At 36.6% G+C, this 19,599-nt stretch overlaps 1 protein-coding gene and 1 long non-coding RNA gene across 5 annotated transcripts; one reads left to right on the top strand and one right to left on the bottom strand.

The window, feature by feature from the left end:
* Window positions 1–2,987: 2,987 nt before the first annotated feature.
* Window positions 2,988–7,745, bottom strand: LOC111798635 (TMV resistance protein N). Of its 3 annotated transcripts, none has more exons than XM_087128279.1 (7): window positions 7,522–7,684; window positions 7,209–7,354; window positions 6,014–7,127; window positions 5,642–5,917; window positions 4,252–5,472; window positions 3,670–4,163; window positions 2,988–3,548 (listed from the first exon to the last, which is right to left on the bottom strand). In XM_087128279.1, the coding sequence occupies exons 1-7, from the start codon at window positions 7,537–7,539 to the stop codon at window positions 3,086–3,088; spliced, it is 3,732 nt and encodes a 1,243-aa protein (XP_086984405.1). In that variant the 5' UTR covers window positions 7,540–7,684; the 3' UTR covers window positions 2,988–3,085. The 3 variants fall into 3 exon arrangements, with proteins under 3 accessions (XP_086984405.1, XP_086984404.1, XP_086984403.1); XM_087128278.1 differs by having other exon boundaries at window positions 7,209–7,393; XM_087128277.1 differs by having other exon boundaries at window positions 7,209–7,745.
* A 4,998-nt stretch (window positions 7,746–12,743) lies between these two features.
* On the top strand, window positions 12,744–14,666 carry LOC147790166 (uncharacterized). Of its 2 annotated transcripts, none has more exons than XR_015423021.1 (3): window positions 12,744–12,976; window positions 13,056–13,137; window positions 14,506–14,666. It is a non-coding gene; the product is annotated as an uncharacterized LOC147790166 (long non-coding RNA). The 2 variants fall into 2 exon arrangements; XR_015423022.1 differs by lacking the exon at window positions 14,506–14,666 and adding an exon at window positions 13,733–13,772.
* The last annotated feature ends 4,933 nt before the right edge of the window (window positions 14,667–19,599 follow it).

The following is a 19,599-nucleotide window of genomic DNA, read 5'->3' on the forward strand; positions in this document are numbered from 1 at the left end:
TTTGAGATATTTGATCAACAAGAATCATTCAAGCTAGACATGATCGATCTTGCTTGTGGAGTGATTCGAATCTCAAACAATGTTCTTGCCTTGAGATATTCGATCAACAAGGTAATCCGAATCTTACTCCCCTTATAGTGATTCCTTATCTTATCATTTGGTATCAGAGCTTCAGGCTCAAGATCGGATATATGTTTCCTTTGCGTTTCTTCTCAATTTGATTTTTATTTATTTTTATCTTTTGACTTTTTAATCAACCCAGAGTTCAAAATTCCATCTTTGCAGTATTGAAAATTTTGAGAGGTGAGAATGAGAGCTTCATTTGTGTAAATGAGTGTAAAAAGAGTGGTCTAATATTCCTTGAGTATATACTCGTGAGAGAGTGTTGTGAGGTCCTTCGTATTTCTATAACTTATTTTTTGCAGCAAAGTTTCACAAATAGATTCGAGGACGAATCCTCTTGAAGAAGTGGAGAATGATATGAACCAAGAGACATCAATCATACAATATACTTCACTGAAGATGTGAAGAAAATATTGTTGAAATTATCAAAAGATATTTCAATTCATGCCACATTGATGAAGAATGGAGTTTCATGTTATAAATTTTGGGTGGATTACAATTTAGAGTAATTTAGAGTTATTGTATTTCATTAATGCATTTTAAGACTTTTTATTTATTTTAGGTTACAATTGCATAATGGTTAATTATGGTCATTAAGTATGAATGTTACAACTCTTGGAATGTCTTGAATTGTTTCATTTTGAAACTATACAAAGCCATATATGTTGTATTTGTAGGTAAACTTGGAAAATATAGTAAAAGAAGCATTCGTGTTCTTCTTTAGCCAATGACTAAGTTTCTTTGCAATTCTATGTAGATTATGTTGCATGTACAATCATTTAAGCTCGACATGATCAATCTTGCTTGTGAAGTGATTCGAATCTCAATCAAGTGTTTGAGATATTTGATCAACAAGAATCATTCAAGCTAGACATGATCGATCTTGCTTGTGGAGTGATTCGAATCTCAAACAATATTCTTGTCTTGAGATATTCGATCAACAAGGTAATCCAAATCTTACTCCCCTTATAGTGATTTTCCCATATCATGTAATTATGAACAACTCGTGAAGGATCGACTTGCTTGTAATGATTATATCGATGGGCATAACTTGTCCTACAGTGCATAAGAGTGCAACTCTAGGTTTATAATGGAGTGACCTATAGTTAATGAATGGAAATTGATTAATTAAAAAGTTTAATTAATTAATTTTGTATTATTGGAGCTTATAATCTGTATTTATAAGGTACCCTTGCTAGCTCATAGTAGTTCAATTTATTTGAAAGAAAATTTGGAATGTTCAAATTGATATTTAATATATTAGATATATTAAATATAGTGGAGAAAATAAATTTAATTTGAAATGTCAAATTAATATTTAATAAATAGAAAAAATATATTTAATTTGAAGTGTTCAAATTAATATTTAATATATTAAAGGGTTCAAATTAATAGTTAATATATTAAATATATTAAAAAGGAAAAATATATTTATTGTATTTGATACAATTAAATATTAAATCAATTAATGTATTTTATTTGAAATTTGAATGAGATTCAAATTAATTAAATATATATTAGGATATCTTATAATATCTAAATATGATTTATATAAGATATAATATCTTAATATATAAAATATGCAAATATATTATTTGGCAAAGATTCTCCGAGAGTCTCTATAAATAGGACACTCGGGTTGAGCCAAACATACATCAATCTCTCCCACTTTCTGTAGAGAATGAAATTACATCTCCAGAGAATTCTCGAAACTCTTCTTCTCCGATCCCTTTGGGATTTTCTTTCAAGAGGCTCCCACAATCAAGTCATAGCAAGGAAGATCTCGTGGAATGTTGAAAAGCTAGGGTTTCTACATAGTTAGAGTTTTTACTCTTCTATTTATTGCTTTATTTTAATTCTTAATAAAAATCAAAACAGTTTCCAATGCTTTCGCTACTAGATGAAGAGTTCATTCCCTTCAAATTGTATATTTAAACTCAAGACTATGTTATAGATTTTTTTAAATTGTTTTAAACTATGTTGTAATATTGGTACAAGATTATATATATATATATATATATATATATATATATTTTTGTTACCGAATATATTGATTTATTAAAATTTTTTACAATCTTTGAATAAAGATTATATTGAAAAATGAAAATCAATTGAAAAGTCGGCCGAGATGAGGAATGAAATGGAAGACGTCTCCATCCTCACCCGGTAAACATCTCTATTGGTAGCGGGCAAGACCTTCCCTCCATGTTTGACTAATTCATTGTTCAAATATAAGTAGTTATTTTCAGCTGGTTGAAACAATAGTGAAAATATGAGTGAAAATATGGACTAAATGTTTTATCCATCCTTAATAATTTGTTTTATAACAATCCAAGTCCACCGCAGGTACACTGTCGAGTATCTGGATTTAATATCATTTATAACAGCACAAGTCCACCGCTAATCGATATTGTCCACTTTGACTCATTACGTATTACTGTAAGCCTCACAGTTTTAAAGCACGTCTATTATGGAGAAGTTTCCATGCCCATATAGATAATGTTTTGTTCTTCTCTGAAACCGACACGTGGGAATCTCACAATTTGTTAATTGAAAAGATAAATATCTTACAAAATGATTGTACGTCACTCAATCTTAGGTAAGAATAAAATTTCATAAGATACAATTAACTCTTTCTCATCTAGAGTTTTAAAACAATTGGTATCACACCATTTAAATGTTTGTTTCAAAACTTGAACAAAAAAAACTCCGACTTCGAATTTAGTTTTAGTTGAATATTAATAAGATTGTGAGATAAGTATATTAAAATGGGTTAAATAAAAATGTTAGTTTTTACAAATTTGTAGATCATATTTACTCGACATACAACACAGTAACAAAAGAACTCCCCGATTGTGAACATGTTGAACGATGAAAATAATGACTTGAGGGATGATATTCTAAGGGTCTTTCTAACTTTTCCATGTGTTACCAACGAGGCCACTCTCGCATATAATGTCTTTTACATCATGGATATAATGTCTTTTACATCATCAATCCTTGAAAATCTTGTAAAATTCAAATGACCATCACTATCGACCGTATCGTTCACATGGTCAAATATATATCCACCATCAAAAACTCTTAGGTATTTTTGGGAAGATAGTCTATTGCTTGTGTTACAACTTCGAGATCCTCCACAAAATCCAAGTTTATCCATTTCAATAAACCCACCCCAATCATTTAAAGCATTTCTCCCAAAGGAATGATCCACTAGTTTATCAAATATAGATTTGGCGAGTGTCGTCTCTGCCATGCCTTCCATGCCACTTATCCTTGTAACGCCATAACATGTTACGTGTAAGGGAAAGTTGTTAAGTGGTTGTATTTTGGAATCAATTTCAACTGGAAAGTTCTGTGCATGCAACATTGCATTGCAATCTGATCTGGCGGAGACTTCTTGAGCGAAGGATTTGATGACATCCCTGTGCCATTATCAACATCATACACATCAAAATAATATATATATATGAAAATGAGCATAGTTTACTCAAAACAACACAAGAAACCAATCAATAAAGTTGGCAAGGATGTAAGCTCACTCACCAGCTTCCCAATTCCACCGATTGATCATAATCTGTATAGATTACTCCTTGCCCCTTAATATCATTTTGTATCCCATCGACCTCATCGGTGAGATGGACACCACAGCTTCTTATAGTTACGTTAACCTCATGACTTTTAACAACTTCAAACCAGACTATAACATCATTCCAATCATTCGTCACTAAGGAGCTACTAAATGTTGGAGAAGAAGTTGTTACTAACCATGTATATTCTGATGTTGATGGTGCGAATTTTCTCATAAAAGAACTTTGGAGTCTATACCCGATGAATATGTTACATGAAATTAAGGCTTCTCCTTCATATGAATCTCCATCTACTCTGAACTTAGCAGAAGTAGCCAAAGTTCTTTCTATATTGTGATCATGTCGAAAGCTAACCTTTATTGAATTTGATATAGTCTGGTGGCTGAACCATTCTGGAATTTCAATGTTCATTAGAATGAACTCTCTAGGAAAGTCACCTAGTGTAATGTCCTGTGACATAAGAATTAACATGCATGAAAATATTAACGAGAGAAAAATGTAACATAATCAAAGAGAAATGAAATGAGAAGAGATGAACCTGCTTGCTTGATATTATATCCAAAATATTGTCTGGACTTCTAACCAATGATTCACAACCCGTGGCATCCATTCTTTGTATACACTGAGGAAGGTTTGGAATTTGTTGAAGAAACTTACAATTCCTCAACTGGAGATTCCACAAGGACATAAACTTATGAAGACATGAGGGTAGACTACAAAATTTGTTTTTCGACAAGAGTAGGCTATTTAAGAAAGGGTTGACATCACATAGAATTTCCAAGAAATCTGCATTTGATAGGTTGCAATGTTGAAGATCCAACAAAGTTAGCTTGGAAAAAGAGCATAATGGATGGATTTGGGGAAGCATTTCAAATCTAGAACACCCACCGAGATGAAGCTCTTCAAGATTCTGTAACAAATAAATTATACCAGGAACAGAGATGAGGTTTGTGCAACCGTCAAGATTTAAGACCTTGAGCTCAGTAAGGTTTCCAATTGACGAAGGTAGCTTCTTTATGCCAGTAGAATCCAAATGCAATAATACTAATGATTTCATGTTTTCAGCAATCTTTGGAAACATTTCGAGCTTAGAGCAGCCAGAGAGTTCGAGATATTGAAGAGATTTTAACTTGAGGTAGCTTGGAAGCTTTTCTAGCTTAGTACAATGTCTAACGTCCAAGACAACAAGATTATCCAAAGATCCAATAGACTCGTGAAGCACTCTTAAATTTGTGCATTTTTTAAGATACAAGCTTTGAAGGTTTAATGCGGTAGAGAAGTCTGGAATTTCCTGAAGCTTTTTGCAGTGATCGAGATTCAAATGTTTAAGAGATTTCAATGAAAGGTAGCCTGGAAGCTTTTTAAGATTAGAACATTTTTCAAGGTCCAAGGTAACAAGTTCATCTAGAGATCCAATAGACTCGTGAATCATTCTTAAATTTGTGCATTCTTTCAAATACAATTTTTCAAGGTTTGATGCTGCAGAGAAATTTGGAAGTTCCTCAAGTTTTTTGCAGTAATTGAGGTTCAAAACTTTAAGAGACTTCAACATGAGATAACTTGGAAGCTTTTTAAGGTTGGAACAGTGATTAAGGTCTAAGATAACAAGCTTACTAAGAGAAACAACGGACATAGGAATTGCTCTTAAATTTATGCAGTGGTTAAGATACAATTTTTCAAGGCTCGATGAGGTAGAGAAGTCGGGAATTTTCTCTAATCTTGAGTAACTAAAATCAACCAGCTTCAACCTTTTACAATCCTAAAAATAAGTGGAAAAAAGAATTAATAATAATGTAATTTAGATCCTACACAATGGTTTAAGTATATAAATGATCTATTTCTTAAAATTTGTTATCATATAAACATTTTTTTTAAGCTACCATAAATTAAAAAAAAAAAAAAAAATCTACGGGCGAAAATATAATTACCTTCCATCCTTTCTCAACATTTTGGATGCGACTGTATTGCAAATCTAATCCAACGAGATTTTTTGTAATAAAACTTGACGGCAGAGAGTCCTGACTAAATGCATGCCACTTAATCCACTTTAAGTTATCCGGTAGATATTTAAGATTGGTAGAAAATCTTGCATTTCGAACCATAAGTAATCTTAAATTTTTCATTTTTCTAAAAGCTCGTGGATCCACATCTAATCTTGTGAGATTAGGCAACTCCAACTTTATGGCTTTAACTGCATCTGTTCCCTGCCAACTCATAAATTTAGTAATTTAACAATATTTTCCATCACAAAGTATAGGAAATAAGTAATTTTAAAGTAAGTTTGGGAGAGCGTTACTCACAGAGTTATCAATAAACACCTTCAAAATGTCCTCTTCTAACCACAATCTACTTCTTTTTCCCGGCTCAGAAGATTCACCATTGACTATTTTATAACCCATCTGTCGTATTAAATCATGCATCTCCACCTTATCGTTTTCAACCATAATAAGTGAAAGATCCATAAGGACTAAAATTCCAAAATCTGGATTGAGATGACATGCGTTTAAAATATTCTTAACGTAGTCAACTTTTTCTCCCACTAGAAGACAAGAAATATCGAGGAAAATCTCCTTTTCTTTTTCTTCAAGCCCATCAAAACTTATTTGAAGAATGTCATTGATGTCTTTGTTCAAAGAGTTCTCAAATTCATCTAATATACTTTTCCAATACGCTTGCTCAGCTCTGGTACAAAGGAAAGAACCCAAAACAACCAGAGCCAAGGGATGACCATTACAATAACTTGTAGCACGTTTTGAAAGGTCTAAATAATTACTTGGTGGATGACTTTTCTTAAAAGCATGCCAACTAAAAAGTTCAAGGGCGTGATCGTGATTCATCACTCGAATACCATGCTTTTGATCAAATTCATGGGTAGAAATCAAATGATTGTTTCTTGTTGTCACGATGATCATACTACCAATGCCAAACCAATCATGTGCACCAACCAATGCTTCTAACTGCTCAAGCTTATCCACATCATCCAGAGCGATAAGAACTTTCTTTGAACGCAATCTATGCCTTATGATGTTAATTCCTTTGTCAAGGTTACCAACCTTCAAATCTTCCTTTAAGATTTCATGGAGTAGGGTTTCCTGAAGTTGAACAAGGCCATTGAATTGCTTTGAAGCTTCCCTAACTTTTGATAGGAAGCAGCAAGCTTCAAATTGGTGAGCAATTTTGTTGTATAAAGCTTTGGCCAAAGTTGTTTTACCAATGCCTCCAATCCCATATATTCCCACCATGTAAACACCAATACTAGGCTCATCTTGTGTCCAATAAGGGGAGTGTAGCCTTAAAAAATTTAGTTGATAATCAATTCCAACCGGATACTTAGCTACATATAAAGGCGTACAATTAAGATTTAATATCGACAATACTTCTTCAACAAGGTTTTGAATAAGATCAGCCTCCCTCCTGTTGTAATCATATTGAAATTAAAGATAATAGATATTGGATGCAATAATAGATTGAGTTAAATGGCTTAAAAATATATACCTAGATCCTAGGTTCCAGCCAGACAAGTTAGCTGCAGCAGTTAAAGCATCTTTCCAAATTTGGATTTTTGTCTTGAACTTAGCTTGATGTGTGGTCAATGCCTCTGCAAAACTTCCGGTTTGTTTTCGTACATCCGATGGATCCACCTTATAAAAAATTGGACAAACTATCTGACCCTTGGATTTCTTACATTCGATTATTTTCACCAATTCATCCAGACACCATGAAGATGATGCATAATTTTCAGAGAATATAACAATAGAAATCAAAGCTTCCTCAATAGATCGGAAAAGAGATTCAGAGATTAGCTCACCCCTGTTGAGCTTATCATCAATAAAGACGTTGACTCCCTTTTGCCGCAAGGCCATGTCAAGATGACTGGTGAAGTTAGATCGAGTATCCTCTCCTCTAAAACTCAAAAACACATCATATCTCCACTTCAAATTTGGAGAAAGAGCAGATGATTCTGACATAGCAATGGAAGAATCCATCGAAAAGTGTTGAATCAAACGTTTGGCTTTCAATAATCTTATCACTTTCCCTTTGCCTTTACCTCTACCTTATAATTTCTTTGAGGCCCTACCATTAACATCGTAATTAAAGGAAGCATAAAAGTCAAAAAGTTTGGTCCACACTGAGTTTTTATTTTATTCATTTTTAAAAGTATTGTCGGTGTTAGTATTAATAGAAAAATAATAAGTGACAACAATTTTATTTCATTCTTTTCTTGAATTGATTCTTAACCAGCTGGTTAGAGCTCCTCCATGTTTGCTAAGGCTTCTTCAATTCTTTCCATTTATTTTCATTTTATAAAATGAAAGTATAGCATTTTATAGAGAAAGAAATGTATTATTGAGGATCGACTAACTATTTTATTACTCCTTATTCTTTATACTATGTTATAAGTTATATTATGATAGGATTATGCTATGTTATGTATTTAATTTTGTATGATGCATGAGCCACCATTTGATATGTCAGGTAAACTATATTAATACGTTCACTCTGTGTATGAGATATTAGAAACTCAAGTATGTTAATCATGAAAGATATGACAAATCTTATGTATGTAGTCCCATAAGGATGCTATGTCATGAAAATGATGGAGGTATAACTTGTACAATAAGTATATGCATGATTAAATACTATAGGATCTCATGTATTTTGCCTCTCACGTATACCAAAATACTTCCCTGTTATGATTAGTACGGACATATATTATGATATTTATGTTTGCTATGATATTATGTGGGCTCCTTTCTCTCTATAGTTTTCGGTAGCATGAGTGTGTGTCTGCTGAAATGCCGGCTCAGGAAACGTATACGAGCTCGCCTAGTGGGTCCATGTGCGATTGTGTGGGTCATGTGTAGAGAAGTATTACACATCCAATTTTTTGTCATGGGAAGTAGAGTTCAAGGTCATGATGTTTTTATGAAAAGATAAGTCCTACCATTATTGCGTAGGTTTGCATTTCTATTAAAAATGAGAATCTCTGATACTATGTTAAGGATGAGAAACAGAAGTGGGATTGAACGTCCAATATTCATTCATATTCTCAAGATTTAGTAGGATACAAGCTACCAACTAACTCCTAAGGATGAGAGAAAATATATTATTAACTAAATCGTGAAAATAAGATAAAAATACATTACTAACCAACTTAAAAATAAGGGAAATTTTTTTTACCGATTACAACTATATAAAATATATTCCATAATCTTCTTAATACTCCTCAAGTTGGAGAGTATAGGTCAATCACACCCAACTTGTCTTCGAGAAAATCAAATTGTTGTAGAGTGTATGTCAATCACACCCAACTTATCTTTCAGAAAATCAAAGTGATTTCTTCAGCTTTAGTGAAAACATCTGTCAAGTTAACTCTAAACATGTATTTGTTGATTATCTGGACACATTGATTTGCATTTTAGACTTTCAAGAAATAAATGAATTTCTTAGTAAGATGCAAAACTTAGATGATCGATACACATTGGTTTGCTTGTAAATAATGTTTCGTTCTGCTCTCTAGACAATGTGGGATCTCATAATCTACCCTTCTTCGGGGCTCAGTGATAAGGCAACCCTAATCCTCAGCCCAACGATCCAAGCTTTTGTTTTAGCAATAACTCTTGAATCAAAGTAATTAACACCTCCTTCTACGAAATTTGGATCAACCAAGAGGTAAGGCTAGAATTAGATTACCTCTTACGATTGAAGATCTAGAAGCAAGATTTGAAACCTTGTTCTAAATTGAGTCACTCCACAATCTAACTTGATCAAGGCTTGATTGAATGGCTCGATTGCAATTCTACCTCAAGAATGGCTTGAAACTTAGAAATGGCAAATATGATGCTCAAATTTCTAAGGGAAACGTCTCAATTTGAGATCTGAATTACATCCATCCACGAATCTGATTTTTACATAACATATTGTGGGTATTTATAGTCTCCTGACAAAAGACGTTTGTGGCCGGGATTTAATCCCGATCCCCTTTAATCTCCACAAAAGTCAATTTTGACCATTTGACCATTGCAAAATGAAAACAAAAAAACAATAAAAATTTTCAACAAATGTTGAGATGTTTGAGTGGCTAAAGAAATAAATTTGAAATCTATTTGGCTTCACTCGTGTAGGTTCAAACCTTTCCAACTTCAACCCTTCTTCTTTATCGGAAAAGGGAACAAAACATTCTTTATAAGGATTTAGAAACTTTTTCCTAGCAAAGAATGGCGTGGAAACCTTTCCCTAGTACAATCCCACATCCAAAAAGGGAACAAACTAGCAGTAGGTTTGGGCCGTTACAGCTGGTATCAAAACCAGCTATCAAAAGGACGAGGATGACCGAGAGAGATGACAATGACAGGGAGAGAGGTAAACGATCTGCTCTTCTTTTCTTTTCTTTTTCTTTTCTTTTTCTTTTAACCTAAATGGTTGGTAAAGCAGTAGATTAGTGTGATGAGCCAATGTAAAATACATATAAAAAAAAATTCCTTTGAAAAGATGATCATTTTCCTTCTTCTCCAAAGTCCTAAGACATGCAAAATAATTTGGATTGACCTGTACGGTCCTCCTTAAGAGAAAAGGCTCCACCTATAAGGAAAGAAGTGCACAAACTACAAAATCCATCCGTCGAACAGGGACGAAAGTCGACCTTAGTGATCCAACGATAAAAGGGAAAGGATTGTCGTCCAACACATAAAAGTTACTCTATTATAAGTGAGATAAACTCTACTTACCAAACAGACCTAATAAATCCTCTACCAACAAAAGGCCTATAATAAGTAGGCTTGAATGGTGGTTGTGGTAGCATTAATAACGGTAAATAATTCAATATTTTGGATAGAGAAGGTCTTGAGCAACTAAAAACAAATCATAAGAAAATAAAATTAACAAAGGAAAGAAAACTCTTGAATTAGAAGAGCTCAAACTTTGCTGATGAGAGAAGTCCACTCTTGTAAAATTTGTCTCAATCAACTCAACTTAGAAGCTTTAGAATCAGAAAGATTTTATGCTTTTGTAATATTTACAACTCCAAGTCATATTTAAAGTAAAATTAAATAAGTTTAAGATAAGCTTGACTATAAGACCTAACCTATAGAAAAATATGAGAAGTTTGACAATAACATTAAACTGTCAAATCTACGAAGCAGCAAGCTATACCAAACTCTCACACCAAAGGAAAAATTTAAGTTAAAAATAACAAAAAAGAATAACTTTACACCGCTATTATTTATTGTCAGCACTTGTGTAATTCTTTTAATGGAATTACGTTGTAAATCCGTTCCCCTACCTCATAAAAGAGAAAAAGAATCCTCCACATATTTGTGTTCTTATCAAACTTATATAATATCGTGTGAAAGAAAAAATAACAAAAGCAAATATCAAAAAGATGTATGTCAGCACGATACCTGATGTAGGAGTCCTTACCTGCTTCAGTCTATTTCCCAACTTTGAGAGAATGTTAAGCATAGTATGCTCCAAACAAATTCTGAAAACCATTGTGAAGCTTTTCATATCATACAAACCAATAAAACAACTGCAACTTACCTTCATCTCTTAACTTTGTTGTTAGATTTCTTTTGGCAACTAATTAAGCTTTTGCTCGCATTCTCATCTTCCCCACAATGGTTGTGAACTTCCATTATCCTTTCTACACACTTGCAAATCCCACTGCATCTTTAGTCAAATGAAGCCACGCATGAATAGTAACGGGTTCAGATGTTCATCTCCTATCTAGATCAACCATTTGAAACCAAAGATCTAACTTGTTCAAAACCTAAGTTGACATGGACATCATCATCGACTTTAATATAAAACTCAACTACAAGTATAAACCAGCATCATTAGCAGCATCAAGTAATTTCATGTTCCCCACTCCTTTTATCTAATTCTAAGTTGACTTTAATATAAACTCAAGTACAATAGAGAATTGGGTGGTGATGGAGAATATAATCTTATCCCTACCCCATTTATCTAATGGAGAAAGATGTTCCCCACTCCTTTTCCGTTTAAACAGGGAATTCCCTTTCGGTTCGGGGTGGGTTCCAATGAAACCAATTATGAGAGTAAAATAAATATCTCAAGCTAGGAACAAAAACAAAGAACAAATAGACCTATTAAGAACCAGTTCAAGAACTAAAGAACAAAAATAAGAAGATAAGCTAGGAACTAAAGAACCAATTATCACGGGCTCGTCTGTCAAACTATGGCCATGTGATAAGAATCACCGTGTTTCAAATGGACCTATTGCCAAGAAGATTCAAAAAAATGTCATGAAGATTCAAATTCAAACCTACACGTGGAGAGCTCAATTGATTTCAAACCTGTCGCATTAGCCACTCAAGCATATCAACATTTGTTAGGAAGAACTATGTTTAATTTCATAAATTATGTAAAAGTCAAATGGTCAATTTGACTTATTATTTTGTGGAGATTAAAGGGGATCAGGAATAAATCCCGTTCACAAACATCTCGAATAAATTTCGTCCACAAATGTCTTTTGTCGGGAGACTATAAATACCCACACGTAAAATTCAGATTGGTGGATGAATGTAATTCAGATCTCAAATTGAGACGTTTCCCTTAGAAATCCGAGCATCATATTTGCCATTTCTAAGTTTCAAGCAATTCTTGTAGTAGAATTGCCCCCGAGCCATTCAATCAAGCCTTGATCAAGTTCGATTGTGGAGCAACTCAATTTAGAACAAGGTTTTCAAATCTTGCTTCTAGATCTTCGATCGTAAGAGATAATCTAATTCTAGCCTTATCTCTTCGTTGATCCAAATTTTGTATAAAGAGGTGTTAATTACTTTGATTCAAGGATTCTTGTTTCAATAAAAGCTTGGATCGTTGGGCTGAGGATTAGGGTTGCCTTATCAATTTGGTATCAGAGCCTAGGTTGCATCTTTGTGGCCGACTCTAGAATTGATTTTATCTTTAATTTCCGCTATTGTTTATCGTCTCTTTAAATCTGTCATTTATTTTCTTAATGTCATTTCCAACGTTCTTCATTAGGTAAGTTTGCCCCTCCAACCACTAAATGGGTCCAAATGAAACCCATCCATTGTCCTGCAAAACAGAAATAGTGAGAGAAAGGGGTAGAGAGAACCTAGAGAGAGGAGAAAGGATGAACCGCCGGAAGACTCACTGAAAACTACCGTCGGAGTCTATTCCGGTGAAGATCATGATGCAAGGAGCCTTTCTTGGAAGGGAAAAGAGAATGTGGGTGGCCGGAGTCCCATTTTTCATCAAGAAATCAGAAAACCTGCAAGGTAAGGATCTTGAACGTTTTCACAGATCTACGGTTTTCCTTTGTGAATCAAGATCTGAAATCTTGATATATTCATCTAGGAACAACTCTACGCATGATCTGTGAAGAAGTTTGGCCAAGATCTCAACCTGAAGGCGGAGATCCGAGAATCGTCTGAGAACGGTGAGCGAACTTCCGACACTCTTAACTCGTCTAGTAGTCAAGCAAAAATTTACAAAAAAATACTAGGACATAACCCGTAACACGATCTAGAACTTTGCCTAAGAAATCATATTGATCCAAACTACGAATCAAAAGATATGAAAATCGGAAAGTGGACGCTATGTTACGGATTGCAGAAGACAGGAAAAAGAAAAAAAAAAGAAAAAGAAAAAGAAAAAAAAGAGGTCGGCTGGCGAGCGGCGGTGGGCGATGTGACAGGCGCCGGACACGTGTCGACTGGAGCAACGCAGCTCCAGCGAGGCGACGACACGTGTCGCCTACAAAAATAAAAGAAAAAGACAACTCGAGCCGAACCGCAAACGCGAGCCGAGCCAAGCTGAACCGGACCAGCTGACCTGCGTTTGCACAGGAGCTGCCGCGCGTGGTAGACGCGCGTGCGTCCCGCGACTGGCACCTGCCCGCGCGTGTGGCCCTCGCACTCCCAGCGCACTGCTGGAGTGTGAGCGCGCGTGAAAGGGTTGTTTTGGCCCGATTGCTCTCTGTTTGCCCGATTTTTGTCCCGATTCCCGTTGTAATACTGTTTTTACGTGAATAGGGACCTAATATAAAGAAATCAGTATTTTTGGATACCTCACGGGTAAAAAAACGCTAGCAAAAAGGCACGCGTCAACTAGGTAAGTCACAACCCGGTATTTAAGAAGAAATACTTGAAGGGTTCGCTTGGATTGTATGCATGCTAGTAATTTTGTTTCAGATTAGCTCTCCATGTAAAATATTAGCCAGATTGATTGCTATGAGTGTATTGGGTGAATTATCTAAGTGTTGCTTGTATGCTTTAAGCTTCCACCGTATGTATGCATGCGTTTAATTTATTTTGGAATTGTGTGTGTCGTGTTTCGGGTGCTTGATGGGCGAATTCGCCCCATTGAGCACGAACTTCGTGCTCTGGGTGCTTGATGGAGGTCATCGCCCCGTTGAGCCGATATGACTAGTTTGCATGAATTATATATTATGATGTTAAAAGACGGTTGCATGCACACTTTGTTAATCGCTAGGGCCCATTTCTATGATAAGCTTAGGGGATTACTGTTAGGAGCGATATGCACACTTTGTTAATCGCTAGGGCCCATTTCTATAGATACCGACCATATTAGCTTGATGTAAGAACCCTCTAGGTGTTTAATGAAAGGACGATGAACCGGTGATACCCAAGGGGCAAGCTCCAAGGGACTAAGATTAGAACCAGATGTCCTAGAACCGAATTAGGAAACCGTGGGGACCTCTTAAATTAAGAAGCGAAGAGAGCCTACAAGTAGGTGGCTTACTGAGTATAATTTTTATACTCATTCCTTTCTACTTTTTTGTCAGGTGCCGGTCAAGGTGGAGGAGCGTTCGAGAGCTGTGCGGTCACAGAGGGGGTCGTTCCGGAGCGTCAGTCCCTTTTTGGTCTTTTGGAGTCTTTTGTATTGTTCTTCATAATTGTATTTCCCGTTGTAAATATTTGATTTTAATTTTGTATTTGTAATTCCTTTTTATTAATTTGAAACAAAACTTTTCTCTATTTTGTTTTAATTAAATAGTATTTTTATTTTTTACTTCACTTCTCATTTCTTTTTGTTTGTTTTTTATTTCATCTTTTTAGTCACGATTCAGTTTTTCGAAGCCTCGAAAATCGAGGTGTGACAGATTGGTATCAGAGTAGTCGAATTTTAGATTCTATAGACTTTTTCTAGGATAGAGAGTCGTACACCTCTATGACTCAGCTCAACAACACGCCTCGCCGCAACCAGGTATGCATTTTAACCGTGTTAGTAGGATATGAGTGGTTGCAAGGCTGTAAAAATTTGATGTTTGTCTTGGGAAAGTGGTAACAATGATTACACTTTAAAGTGTTTAATAGTGAATGTTCACTCTATTACTGTCGATGCTAGATTTGAGTTATTGTGAGGAGGCCGAGAGGGTTCACATTATAACTTACTGGCCTTAGGAAGACAAAGGGGTGACTTCGCAAAGTGCGTGACGTCCAACCCATAGAAATGTATATCAGACCTTCTAAGGTCTAGTAAGAGATGGTATACCTATGGCTCATTCTCCCATGACCATAATTCTAGATGTCAAGCATGCCTCCTTTGTGACCACATTGTAGGCCTAGACAATATAGAATATGCCTTAGGGCAGACCACATAGTAGACCCAGACAAAGTTCTTACAGACAAGGGTGATCACTATAGGAGTTATGCACCCCTCAAGCAACCCAATTTCATAAGTGAGTTTAGTTAAGTTGGAGGTCGAGAAATAAGATTCACCAACATTGAGAGTGAAGCTATGGAGAACATGGCTTCAAGTTCGGTTGGAATCTTCACGAGCTAAGTTTCAGTTATGGACTTCCAAAAGCATGATGTACGCTTAATGTCACTCAAGAGATATGGAGTGTAGAATATTCCTATTGATGGATCCACTAATAGAGAACAAGTCGCTTTGGACCTTGGTAGAAATGACAAAGTCTAAATGCAGCACGTGGTTATTAGGACCACAAAAAAAAAAAAAAAAGGTTCTAATCTATCCTTTGGTCAGGATAGGCATGCTCACAAAGTAAAGGACGTAGAACCGTCAAGGTAGTCCGGTGAACCTCGGGGTCGAGAACAGCAAGAAAAGAGGTCAAGCTATGGTCATGCTATCACCGTTTGGAGAGAGAAAATCTAGATGTGTGTTAGTAAGAACCTACCCTCGTATAGATCACCCGGATTACAAAGAGCAGGATTTTAGCTACACAAATGAGTGTGACGCCGTACTTGTAAAGCATGCTCAGACAGAGGTAGAACTCCTAGACAACAAGATGCTAAAGACCACCAGAGGGTAGTGAGATGGTGACTTGTAACTAGGAAAGACTAGCAGAGACATGATACGTCTTAGAGAATACACTGACATAGCATCCTCAAAGTCTGAGGAAGGCTAGCTACCAAACAAGAGCCTTTAGAGAGTTCCCTAGAATATGGTACAAGAACTTGAAAGGTTCACGTGATCAAAAAAGCCAGTAATGAGAAATCATTACGAGAGGAGATGTGACTAGCTCAGTCATAAAGATACCGCATGAGTTAGCCTAGGTGAATGCAAAGGACTCATGCAAAGATCCCTTACTTCCAAAAGAGCTCAAACGTAGCTCAAATGAGTATTCATACTCAAGCGAACTACGTGACGGAGCGTCTCGTATGAGGAAAGACCTGTGTTAACCAAATGAGATGCAATTATGAGGCCATTTTTGGTAAAGCAGTAAGGACTGCAAGGGTCCCAACAAGGTCAGGATACCTCCTATGAGGATCAAAGAGTGGGACATGTTGAGGACTGCCTTCCAGAGTCATGAGGAATGTGAGTTTACTAATTGTTGTTTTTCGATAATCGGCCAGGAAAATCCTTTTTTTTCGGTGAGAGGAAATCGTTGACGGGAAGTTGTTGGAAGAAATTAAAACGCGTAAAATAACAAACAGAAAGAATTGCTAAAATTTTGACTATGCTTAAAATCAGGTTGTGAAATCTTCTAAACAGATTTCCTATTTAAATATAACTTATCTTAAAAATGGCTAGAGAGTGGCCAACTAAATCGGTGTCACTTCCTACAAAATTGTCATCTAAAACTTTGGTAATCCATTCGACGTGTTTGTCAAATGGACAAACGGAGGTATTCAATCAACTAATGAAATCGTGTGAATCTAAATAACGAAAAACTCAGGTTTTATCTAACAATCTCCTCATAAAACCTGTGGTATATCTACCTTATTTTGTTTGAACTCCGATTTGAGCCTATGGCTCGGTGTCCCTGGTGGCATGTCCTCCAGACTCCACGTCTTGTTCGGCCACCTCTTCTTCGAGTTGGCACGCCGCGAGTCCAGGTGGTTCACCTCTTCCTAATAGGTCTTCCATCCTCCGGTACCTGGTCGAGAGGTTGACTGGTTGCTCTATCTCCAACTCTAGGATGTAAAGGCGATTTTTCGTGCACCGAACTTGCGTGAGCAACCATCGTCGATCATCGCAGATCCTAAGTAGCTCGCGCTTGATGGAAATGTGGGAGCCGGCCTTATCGAGTTGGCCCAGACTCACAATATTAGCCTTGAGCCTTGGGATGAAGTAGACGCCGGTCAGCTTGTGATGCTTGCCTCCCTTGCCGACGAACAGGATGGTGTCGTGCCCTTCGATCTCGACGACGGAGCCGTCGCCGAATTTCACCGTCCCGCGAATCCCCGAGTCAAGCTCGGAGAACACAGACTTGGCCCCGGTCATATGGTTTGTTGCCCCCGTGTCAAGGACCCATCGCCGGTGCTCTTGCTGCTCGCCTCTTTCACCGGTTTGAGCGAGCACTCGCTCCTTCTTCAGTTGAATTGGCTCTCCAGCCGGTGCCTTTGTTCTGCACAATTGGAGCTCTTCCTCGGGTTCGACGCTCACCGAAGCAGTTATGCTGTCGTCGATTACCTCTGTGGATTTGGAGAGCTCTTCCTCGGGTTTGACGCTCACCGGAGCAGTTATGTCGTCGTCGATTACCTCTGTGGACTTGGGGAGCTCTTCCTCGGATTCGACGCTCACCGGAGCAGTTCTGCCGTCGTCGATTACCTCTGTGGATTTGGGGAGATCTTCCTCGGGTTCGACGCTCACCGGAGCAGTTCTGTCGTCGTCGATTACCTCTATGGATTTGGGGAGCTCTTCCTCGGGTTCGACGCTCACCGGAGCAGTTCTGTCGTCGTCGATTACCTCTGTGGATTTGGGGAGCTCTTCTTCGGGATTAGGGACGTCAGGTAGGACTGATGCAGTCACCATGAAAAGGGCCGGCTCGTCCTCCTTGAATTGAGCCACATGGGCCTTCTCGGTCGTCTCCTTGTTCCTGAGCTTGTTCCTGAGCTTGCTCCAGCAATTCTTGCTCAGGTGACCTCTCTTCCCACAGTACGAGAACTCGATTGGCCCGTCATCAGTCGGCTCCTCCTTCTTTTGATCTGCCTCTTTCCCGCGCATGTGGCTTATTGAGTATAATTTTTATACTCATTCCTTTCTACTTTTTTGTCAGGTGCCGGTCGAGGTGGAGGAACGTTCGAGAGTTGTGCGGTCAGAAAGGGGGTTATTTCGGAGCGTCAGTCCCTTTTCGGTCTTTTGGAGTCTTTTGTATTCTTCTTCATAATTGTATTTCCCATCGGAAATATTTGATTTTTAATTTTGTATTTGTAATTCCTTTTTATTAATTTGAAACAAAACTTTTCTCTATTTTATTTTAATTAAATGGTTATCTTTTACTTCACTTTTCATTTTTTTTTTTTTTGTTTGTTTTCGATTTCATCTTTTTAGTGACGATTCAGTTTTTCGAAGCCTCAAAAATCGGGTCGTGACAGCATTAGATCGAACCATAAAGAAAATCACTCTCACTTTATAATGTCGTTTACTATTGAGACTGATTTTCTTTTCATTCGATGACCTAGGTAACTCGATCTTAATGCTGGGCTAACCATGAACTCCTGTTTATTCCAAATTATCCTTAGATTTGCATGGGTGAGAGTGGCTCGAGTTCGCCGACTCAACAGGTCTCCCATTCCAGGGGTAAGACTGGGTGAATGACTGGGGACGTGGGGTGCAAGATGGAATTTGCTCCTACCCACTTTTAGGGATAGAAGAGAGGTAGTTCTCTTAAGTACTTACTCCAAGTCTTGAACAAGGAGCCTCACCCTCTCATTGGCTTGAGAGAGATTCGGTTTACTGGTTGGACCACAAACCAATTATTCATTAGAGGATTAATGGAACATAACGAACAAGAAGTAACTTTAGGGGTAAATCGGTTAATTGACCCAGCTCTAGTTACGAACAACCTGTGAAGGATCGACTTACTAATCATGGTTATATCAAATGGACAGAAATATATCTATAGTGAGGGGAGTACAACTACTAGGCTATAGTGGAGTGTCCTAGTAGTTAACGAGTGTTGGTTAACAAGGTTAATGAGTTTAACCGGTTAATCTTATCGTTGGAGCCCATGATCTATAGGTCTATTAGGTTCCTCTACTAGCTCATATCGGACTAAACCATAGAATGGTTTGACGAGTGAGTTCGAAGTGTTCGAATTCAAATTAGGGAATATGCGCTACATATATACGATATATTTAGTCGCATTTTTGTTTTACTTACGAATTAAACAAACATAGAACATTTGAGATATTTAAATAAGATTTAAATATTTTAATCAAATTTGGGTTGTAATTGATTGGGATTGGCATTTGAATTAATATTAAATATTAATTAAATAGTTTAATTAATCATTTAATATTACTTTAATTTGAAATTAATTATTCAAATTAATTGTTGAATTAAAATGAAGAAAGTCAGAACGTTGACTTCATAGAAAAATCCAGGTTTGACCAAACTTGCATGCTTGCCAAATAAATCCCACAAATTTGAGTGGAATTTTGAGGGTCAAAATTTGGTGAACCCAAAC

Source organism: Cucurbita pepo, chromosome 11 (genome assembly GCF_057944985.1).
Source record: "Cucurbita pepo subsp. pepo isolate OVF chromosome 11, ASM5794498v1, whole genome shotgun sequence".
NCBI lineage: Eukaryota > Viridiplantae > Streptophyta > Magnoliopsida > Cucurbitales > Cucurbitaceae > Cucurbita > Cucurbita pepo.

Bases quoted from the DNA above. Each gene is read 5' to 3' on its own strand.
- LOC111798635 (XM_087128277.1), bottom strand. From the start codon at position 7,699: ATGGATTCTTCCATTGCTATGTCAGAATCATCTGCTCTTTCTCCAAAT. The intron at 7,128-7,208 runs GTATATATTTTT...TGATTACAACAG, and splicing joins GGCTGGAACCTAGGATCTAG to GAGGGAGGCTGATCTTATTC. The intron at 4,164-4,251 runs GTTCATCTCTTC...CTTATGTCACAG, and splicing joins ATATAATATCAAGCAAGCAG to GACATTACACTAGGTGACTT.